The sequence below is a fragment of the Opisthocomus hoazin genome, chromosome 3 (genome assembly GCF_030867145.1).
Source record: "Opisthocomus hoazin isolate bOpiHoa1 chromosome 3, bOpiHoa1.hap1, whole genome shotgun sequence".
Lineage (NCBI taxonomy): Eukaryota > Metazoa > Chordata > Aves > Opisthocomiformes > Opisthocomidae > Opisthocomus > Opisthocomus hoazin.
In genome coordinates this window covers 107,772,735-107,782,568 of record NC_134416.1, presented here as the reverse complement: position 1 = coordinate 107,782,568, position 9,834 = coordinate 107,772,735, and the positions used below count along the sequence as shown (strand labels likewise).

At 48.8% G+C, this 9,834-nt stretch overlaps 1 protein-coding gene across 2 annotated transcripts in view; it reads right to left on the bottom strand.

Annotated features, from left to right (window-relative positions):
- Positions 1 to 7,134: 7,134 nt before the first annotated feature.
- Positions 7,135 to 9,834, bottom strand: part of EXOC2 (exocyst complex component 2) — a 129,306-nt gene continuing 126,606 nt past the window's right edge. For both annotated transcript variants that reach the window (XM_075417179.1, XM_075417180.1), the window contains one exon: positions 7,135 to 9,045. In XM_075417179.1, coding sequence (XP_075273294.1) covers positions 8,952 to 9,045 — 94 coding nt within the window. In that variant the 3' untranslated portion in view covers positions 7,135 to 8,951. The remainder of the gene's footprint in view (positions 9,046 to 9,834) is intronic.

The following is a 9,834-nucleotide window of genomic DNA, read 5'->3' as shown; positions in this document are numbered from 1 at the left end:
CCTCTAAATATCTGAAGGGTGGGTGTCAGGAGGATGGGGCCAAGCTCTTTCCAGTGGTGCCCAGTGACAGGACAAGGGGCAAGGGGCACAAACTGAGGCACAGGAAGTTCCGTCTCAACACGAGGAAGAACTTCTTCCCTCTGAGGGTGACGGAGCCCTGGCCCAGGCTGCCCAGGGAGGCTGTGGAGTCTCCTTCTCTGGAGATATTCCAGACCCACCTGGACAAGGTCCTGTGCAGCCTGCTCTGGGTGACCCTGCTTGGGCAGGGGGTTGGGCTGGGTGACCCACAGAGGTCCCTTCCAACCCCTACTATTCTGTGATTCTGTGATTCTATGAAAAGGGTCCCAAGGACATTCAGGAGGTATGATAGGATTAACACGGTTCGGATGGGTCTGCGTAGTCAGTACTCTTAGGAGAAAAACCCCTCCATACAGAACGTAGTGTCCTGAGGGAGCGGAGTTCACCAGCGTTCAAGAAGAGATTCAACGTTCACCTATGCGGGACCCTCAGAAATATCGTACGTTTTGCTCACGAACTAATCCATGAACCACGTGGTCACCGATTACGTGAGCTAGAAATCAGCTTTCCTGTCCCACACCACGCTGAAATAATTGCCCCAGACGGAGAACCCGGGCCATGCGAGGACACGACGTGCCCGCGAGAGGGATCTTCCTCGGAGACCGCACCAGGACGCGGGCGGTGGCCGTGCCCACTTCAGAAGTTTCAGAACGTCGACCAGATTTTATCCTCGTGAGACAGAAAATCCTGCTGGGGTTTGTTTTATTGATTCTGGGATTCTGTTTTAATTCTCATAGGGAAACACCTCGCCTTCTACACTGAGGTATCACCTCCTCTCGCTCCCCAGCCTCGACGGCGGCGATGCCTGCAGAGATGTGGATGGAGAGTCCCTTCCCCGCACGGGCTGCACCGCACGGGCTCCCAGCAGGTGCCTACCGACAGTTTTTGCCCCAGTGGTTCAGAGCTCTCTGGTCTCTATTAATTTCTTTTCAAATCTGTGCCTGCCCGTATTTAAAATAAGTTCTAAAAATAAGTAGCCCTGTTAACGTTTTGAATTTTAACTATCTGCTGAATATCTAACCAGAGAAGCTGGAGGGGGAAGCCCCTCTGCGAGCAGAAGCACAATCTAGTTAAATGAGTGAAATTTATCAGAAAAAATGAGTAATGAGCAGCGAGGAAGACTGTCTCATTCTGCTAAATTTACTTTATAAATTATCTGATTTGACATTCCGCGCTGAAAATCTGCTTATGACCCAAGAAAAGCCACTTGGCTGAAGCAGAGTCCGCGGCCACAGAACTTCTGCTGCGTGAGTGCTGCAGCACGAACCCCCCTGCCACCGAAACGAAGACGCTTGCGGCCGTTTCTCGATCACCAGGGCTCTAGAAATCGCTAGGTGCTGCCGGGCTTCGGAGGGAGGGACAATTCTTGATCTTTAACTCGCTTTTAATGCATTTTTTAAGGGGTTGCGCTGAGGCTATCGGCCCGTTTTATTTGGGCGCTTTTGCCTGGGACTGCCAGTGAACTTTTAGGACTAAACTTTTCAGAAGAAAGAGGCGAAAGGGTGCCAAAACAGGCTATAAAACTAAGCATGTGTTAATAGCATCTGTTACAAATAAGGCTGGATTCCACTTTCCATTGTCTTCCTCCTTTTTCCTCAAGTTGTTTAAATTTTCCAATTCAAAAGGAATTTGGCTGAAGATTTCCCTTACTTGGTCCTGACCTTGAGGACGGCTGCTTGCCGAGGAGTCACACAGAACCCATGACAACCTTTAAATAGGGAGAGCATGAGAAAAAAAAGGAACGCAGACGTCTTCTTGGATGTTCCGGCTAGAAAAAACACAGTGCAATAAAGGGGACCCTCATCCCCCCACAGAATCACAGAATCACAGAATAGTAGGGGTTGGAAGGGACCTCTGTGGGTCACCCAGCCCAACCCCCTGCCCAAGCAGGGTCACCCAGAGCAGGCTGCACAGGACCTTGTCCAGGCAGGTCTGGAATATCTCCAGAGAAGGAGACTCCACAGCCTCCCTGGGCAGCCTGTTCCAGTGCTCCGTCACCCTCAGAGGGAAGAAGTTCTTCCTCATGTTCAGACGGAACTTCCTGTGCCTCAGTTTGTGCCCGTTGCCCCTTGTCCTGTCTCTGGGCACCACTGAAAAGAGTCTGGCCCCATCCTCCTGACACCCACCCTGCAGATATTTGTAAGCATTTATTAGGTCCCCTCGCAGCCTTCTCTTCTTCAGGCTGAACAAGCCCAGCTCCCTCAGCCTCTCCTCGTAGGAGAGATGCTCCAGTCCCCTCCTCATCCTCGCAGCCCTGCGCTGGGCTCTCTCCAGTAGCTCCTCATCTTTCTTGAACTGGGGAGCCCAGAACTGGACACAGTACTCCAGATGGGGCCTCACCAGGGCAGTGTAGAGGAGAAGGAGAATCTCCCTTGTCCTGCTGGCCACACTCCTCTTGATGCACCCCAGGATCCCATTGGCCTTCTTGGCAGCCAGGGCACACTGCTGGCTCATGGTCAACCTGTCGTCCACCAGGACGCCCAGGTCCCTCTCCGCAGAGCTGCTCTCCAGCAGGTCCGTCCCCAGCCTGTACTGGTGCATGAGGTTGTTCCTCCCCAGGTGCAGGACCCTGCATTTGGCTTTTTTGAACCTCATCAGGTTCCTCTCTGCCCAGCTCTCCAGCCTCTCCAGGTCACGCTGAATGGCAGCACAGCCTTCTGGTGTATCTACCACACCTCCCAGTTTGGTGTCATCAGCAAACTTGCTGAGGGTACACTCTAACTCTTCATCCAGGTCGCTGATGAAGAAGTTAAACAAGACTGGGCCAAGTACTGACCCCTGGGGGACACCCCCCACCGCCTGATCCCCCAAATGAACCAGAGCGGATCGTCACCCTCGCTGCTCCGTGCCACGATACACGCCGCAAACCGTGTCGTGCGAGTTACTCACCGACACACATGATTTTACAGGACTCCACGGGTGCACCGATGACTCCCCAAGCGAAAGCCCCCTTGGGCTGTCAAGTAATACTGAAAGAAGTATAGAAATTACACGATAAACACGTTCTTCTGAAATAAATACACCATTTTGAGCACGCTCTCTTCAAAACGCCTTCTTCACAGACAGGCTTCTGGAGCTCTGCAGCTCCCAACGGCACGAAGGGAAGAGCTGAACGGCACCAATCTGCTCTGTGACCCATGGCAGCACCATATAAAAACCTGAAAAAGGTGAAGACAAAAATGGCCATCGTGCTCCTTGTTATTCCCAGTTTTCCCTTTATTTCACGCCAGAAAAACTCCTGCGAAGTCAGAAAACGAGCTGCCAACCACACGAAGACCAAATGCTCTTTAACACATAACACAGCTCGCGCAAAGTGACTTCTGCCCATCATTAACCATCTACCATTTTTCTATGGCTTCCTCCAACGACGTCCAAAGGAGCGGTGGGGACTCTGCAGACACCCGATCGTGCGCACACCGATTGGGGCCAAGCTCTTTTCAGTGGTGCCCAGTGACAGGACAAGGGGCAATGGGCACAAACTGAAGCAGAGGAAGTTCCAGCTGAACCCGAGGAAGAACTTCTTCCCTCTGAGGGTGACGGAGCCCTGGCCCAGGCTGCCCAGGGAGGCTGTGGAGTCTCCTTCTCTGGAGATATTCCAGCCCCGCCTGGACAAGGTCCTGTGCAGCCTGCTGTAGGTGACCCTGCTTCGGCAGGAGGGTTGGACTAGATGACCCACAGAGGTCCCTTCCAACCCCTACTATTCTGTGATTCTGTGATTCTGTGATCTGCTACGGGAGAAGAGGAAAGCTGCTGAGGAGGACACAGCAGGGGAGTGGAACCGTCCCTTTGCCAGTGCACGGGCAGGCTGGAACCGAAGGCGCGATGAATCTTTGAGCAGTTTTTCATATTTTTTCCCTGAAGTCTGAAAACTACCAGATTCTCCCCTAAAAATCTTCTAAGCAAATTTACAGGTCCCAGTGGTTTTTATTTTGTTTTTTTTTTTTGGGGAGGGGTTGTCACCCAGACTTCCTCCAGGGACACAGCTAGCCCAGAACCGCCCGAAGACCGAAGTTCTCCTTGAAGCCCATTGCTGCATTTCCCAAATCCCCAGATACTTCCCACCCACCTGGAAGCCTGACTGTCACAAAACGTATTTGTGCCTTAACCAGCAGTGCATGCGCTGTCGCCTGTCGCGACAGTGGCCACAGCCCATCCCTAAGTCCTGACCGATGCTAAAATTGGAAGGGCCGTGTGGAAACTCCAGCTCTGCACGGTCAGCAAGAGCTCACTGATGCCACGTGCCCCAGGGGTCCCTCTCCGTGCCTCAGGGGTCCCTCTCCGTGCCCCAGGGGTCCCTCTCCGTGCCTCAGGGGTCCCTCTCCGTGCCCCAGGGGTCCCTCTCCGTGCCTCAGGGTCTCTCTCCGTGCCTCAGGGGTCCCTCTCCGTGCCCCAGGGGTCCCTCTCCGTGCCTCAGGGGTCCCTCTCCGTGCCCCAGGGGTCCCTCTCCGTGCCTCAGGGGTCCCTCTCCGTGCCTCAGGAATCTCTCTCCGTGCCCCAGGGGTCCCTCTCCGTGCCCCAGGGGTCCCTCTCCGTGCCTCAGGGGTCCCTCTCCGTGCCCCAGGGGTCCCTCTCCGTGCCTCAGGGGTCCCTCTCCGTGCCCCAGGGGTCCCTCTCTGTGCCTCAGGGTCTCTCTCCGTGCCTCAGGGGTCCCTCTCCGTGCCCCAGGGGTCCCTCTCCGTGCCCCAGGGGTCCCTCTCCCTGCCTCAGGGGTCCCTCTCCCTGCCTCAGGGGTCCCTCTCCGTGCCCCAGGGGTCCCTCTCTGTGCCCCAGGGGTCCCTCTCCCTGCCTCAGGGGTCCCTCTCCGTGCCCCAGGGGTCCCTCCGTGCCCCAGGGGTCCCTCTCCCTGCCCCAGAATAAGACGCTGCCAGTCAATCAGCCCCAGAGAGCCAAAGCTTTACAGCCATAGAGATCTCAATTTTGCATCTCCAGCTTCAGCAGGAGCACCACGTTCGTTTTTTTGGTTCCAGCGTACCCTGGTAAGGTCAGGAATCTTTTACTGCTGGTTTTTAGAAGTATTACACACTGAAAAGAGTAAAATAGCAGTATGCTTATAGCATGCAAAACATGTAAAATTGCTGCCAAGAATCCGGACACCAATTCAGACACAAGAATACCAGTGTTTGCATCTGTATTGTATCTATTCTCAGGAAAAAATCACAGCACTTTATTTTACCAGGACAGGTCCAAAGAAGTCGGCTGGAGTTGACTTAAACGTAGTCTGGCAGCGGGTGTGGAAGTGCAAATCCCCCGTGTAGCAGTGTCTTGGATGACCACGTGCAACCATGGCAGAAGATTCTTGTCTCGACGTTTTCTTCTTCACAAGGCCAAAACCGCATCTAGGAAATTGCAGTTTTCTACCCTCTCTTGGGTTAGAAACAGAAATGCCTATCGTGACATTTGAAGTTAAAAAGGAATCAAATTTGTGAATATTTTAAATGATCTATTTCCTAGGGCTCTGCCTAGCTAAGTGCTAGATGTTTGGAGGTGAGGGACCTTCTGCAAAGAGCTCCAGGAAATCCTTCTTTCGTATTTTTATCAAACGTTAATTGCCATTACACCTTCCTTTCTATCAACAATCCTTATTTGTTTTTTCTGAACATACAGGAGTATTTTTAACTGGAGTAGAATCACAGTAAATAATCACTAAGTTTATCTTTTTTTCAGCTCCATGCTTTGTAGAATACTACCCTAGTCTTCATGGCTCTATTTGCATCTCTCCACTGACCAACGCAGCTGCTTCGGAAATGTTTCCACATTTCTGGATGGCAAAAGGCTCTCAGCGTAGAAACCAAACCAGCTCTCAGCTGCACCACCCTCTCCTCGGGGAGAGGCACGAGCTGCGGCGAAGGCTGGCAGCCGGGCGCACGCGCTGAAGGGGTGAAGAAGTTCTGAGCAAGTGGTCTCCTGCCCATGCACACGCCTGAAACTCCGCACACGCAGGAAACTTGGAGGGACCACGGTTCTTTTTGTATTTTTGAACCCTCTACAGGGCTTTTAAGAAGTTATAGGAAGGTGTTTAACCTAGACAACGATGCGCTGTCAGCACATTTCATAAACACATTCCCCAGGAATATGAATTTAAAAAACCCCCCACCACTTTGTGGGGGGCATTTCTTCATTGTTTCCTGTTTCTGGTTGATCTATTCCATTAACATCCATTCATAGGATGATTTTTTTTCTTTTATTTCCACCATTTTACTGGGGCATTTAAATATTTTTTCTACCTGTCTGTTCCCCCCCCCCATTTGATTACTGATAATGCACTTGCGTTTTATAACTTCTTTGCGTACCACCTGAGCTACTCAAGACCATTCAAAATAAATGTTCAAAAATACAGTAACAGGAGAATGCCTCAACCTCTCCAGAGGCTGAATATCTCAGCATATTAGGGTTGAATTCTCCTGTAAGTCTTAAGTATATATCTACTTCACAACCTGGTTACGTTTTCTCGAAATGAGAAATAAACCTCTCCAAGCTTTTTTCTTCCCAGTCTGTACTGATCTTAGATTTTTCTAGACGTTCAAAGTTCATGTAATAATTCAGTTTTTCTCTAGCACTGTTTTCAGAATTTGCCTTTGCTTTAAATGTCAGAGCCTTTCACTTCTGTTACTTTGATTTCCTTGTCGCCTCTCCCTTCTCTACAAGCCCCAACTGACTGTATATTTTGGTGTGGTCTCCCCATCTTTTTCCACTTCCATTAATATTCTTTAAACCTCACTGTATCTTTGAACAGTTTCTTTTTTGCAAAACCACACTGACCACTTCTCGTTTCTTGTAATCTTCTTTGCAGAGGAGCTGCAGCCTGCTGCGCCTTGGCCACGCCGCCTCGGCAGCCCCAGCCCTCCCGCCACGCAAAGGGGTCCCGGTACGTCCTCTCGCAGCACGATGCTCACCGACCTCCCTCATTCCACCAGCTGGATTTACTGACACCCAGTGCTCCGGCTCCACTGGGAGCATTCATTTCACATCAGGTCGGATGCCAGCAACATTTCAGTCCCTTCCTGGTTTGCTGGATGACGAGCAATAAGCTGTTGTAACAGCAGATGAATAAGAGGACGATGTTACAATAAAGAGATGCTTGAATGTTTTAATTCAGTAGAGATGATAAAATATGTTTTCAATACCTAGGAACATGTCTGATACAAATTTAGAAAGCCCTGGCAAAAATCAGACAGAAATCACATTTCTCGGGAAGTGAGAAATTCAAGAAGCGCTTGTGACCACCTTTCTGAATATTTTATTATTCTGAAGCGAAATCCTTTATGGACTGAGCTAACTGGGTGACTACTTCAGTCAGTACCAGCAGCTGAGACTACGACCAGCTTCGGACAGACAACATTTCACAAAACAACATTGCTCCAGGTGTTTACAACTCTCCCTGAAAGCCAAGAATGACACATACGTGAAGTCTGAAACTTCCATGCTATTACTACTTGGATCCTTTCTTTTTTTTAAACAAGCAAACACATGTGCCTAAAGCTGTTTCTTCAGTACTTCATACGACAGGAACTGTACGCTGGATTTTTAAAGCAGGTAACTGAACTGGCAAAAGCAAACAGTTGCCAATAAAAAATTGCTTGCAAAGTCAGTGCTCTGTTTCTGAAAAGCCCCTCTCAAAACGACTGCAAATACAGAAAGAACACATTATTCCTGCATGATTTACTTGCAAGTCACGACTTCAGTCGTAAAATTAAACCCACTCCTCAGTCCCCCAAACAAGCCCATTTTCTGTTCCTTGCTATCTTGTTGTAGCCTGCTGCACCTCATTATCAAGTCCCACCAAGAAAGCCAGTGTCAGATCTTCCCTGGTGGGAAGATAGTTCTTGACCCTTGTGGAACTAGATCTTAAGGGCAGCAAAATTGTTCTTTCCTCCTGAATCCCTATTGCCCTCCACACAAATTCAGTAACCAGTGGTGAAACGAGGACTGATGAACACGAGGGAAGAAGACACCAGCAGAAGTAAGCCTGGGAGAAGATGACAAGCAAGCCTGGGAGAAGAAGACAAGCAAAGTACGAAGGAAGCAGCAACGCCAATGGCATATTGTGCTCCTCCTTACTTCTGGCTATGCGAGAGGCCAGTAACGATTCCACTCCTTAACACCAAAGAATACGTTACTTGAACATTTGCAAAAAAAAAAAAATTCTACTAATCTTATAAACCCAAAGCGCTTTTCTGTTAATTGCCAGTGAAAGGAGAGCTTATGTCAAATGTGAAGGTTATCATCAATATTCCAGCAGAAGTGAGAAAGAGGCAGGAACATGATCAATAAAAAAGAAGCCAAATAAATGCCTCCCGAGAAACCAGACTTACAACCACTAAAACTGTAGATGATAACAGAAAAAAAAAGTGACAACTTTTAAATGCAAAGTAGCATTCTTCTCCATATTGTATCTGAACACACATCAGTCAGGTGCAGGTAGCAATGTTTGTTGCACACCTCTCAACAGTTTATAGAGGTTCAGTCTTCCAGCCGCTTACATCAGTACCACTCCACAGCTAGAAAGTAACAGACTGATACACTGAACGACGTGAGTAACACTCCAATTTAAGGTCACATTTGCTAAAAATACATCTCAATGTATTTTTAACAAACGAAACTGAGATTTTGGCACACAAATGAATACTTCTTCACGAACACACAACCAAGAAAAGTCCACAGAATGAAATGCAGCAGACAGAAAATCATTTTATCAAGGTATTTATGACCAGAAGTCTCACTCAGCAGGATACCCCACACCATTACTCCGAGTAGTATCTCAATTTCTTTTTCAGTGAAATTCCTTTTGTTTTCTTCAGAGTCTTCAAAGTACAGCAAAAACGGGTGATGCTTAAGCTCATTTGCCTCTTGAGTTGCCTGCGTTGTGCCGCTGTCTATGTTTTCATCATTGCTGACGAAGAAGCTTGAAAACAGGTCAGCTGCAAGTGCATGCTGCTTTTAAATTTGTTTAGTAACTCTTCCAGTAACCTGTAAAAGGAAAACAGTTACAGCTTTGGCAGATTCTGAAAAGGGAACAGTTACCAAAAGTTTTGGCTGTTCTGCCTGTGACTTCAAGTACAGCATCTGCTCAAATACAGGGCCTGAAACTGGGTTTGTTCAAATAGCGGAATATTATAGATATTCAGCAGTATACCAAGTGTGTCAGGGCGATCTGCGGCCAGAGGACGACTCAGCCACAGGGATTTTATCAAGGTGACTAAATAGCCCTTTTTATGGCTTTCCTTCCAGATAATGATCACCTTCTTGAGAGAAACACCTTTGCAAATCACAGTGGCAAAAGGACTGGTAGAAAGCATCGTACGACAGCGCTGTCAGAAAAACCCAGAAACCACCAGACCCTGTACCATAAACCCAGCACGCCTCGCCGAGGCTACGGCTTCTGGTGGGTAGCTGAGCTGCAAATTTCAGCTCTCAAACCTGTTTTTGGAAGGTATTTTGTGGATTTCTCTTAAACATCACGGCTGAAGGATCAGAGATGGTATGACTGCTCTAGGGGAAACATTAATTCACTGGCTACCACATCTTTTTGTCCTTCATAGATAACCACCTACATCTAAGTTCATTTTGGAGCATAACAGTGCTTCGTTTACATCTACACAGATGCCAAGAAGGTGCCTGGTGCAGTGGAGAATATTTATTAAAATCCACAAACTACAGGTGTAGGACCAAGCGCGTTGATGGCCCTGTGGCAGGAGATCTTTAACAGGGAAGATGCATTGTGAAGTTTCACAGTCATGCCTGTGTGTTTCATTTTCC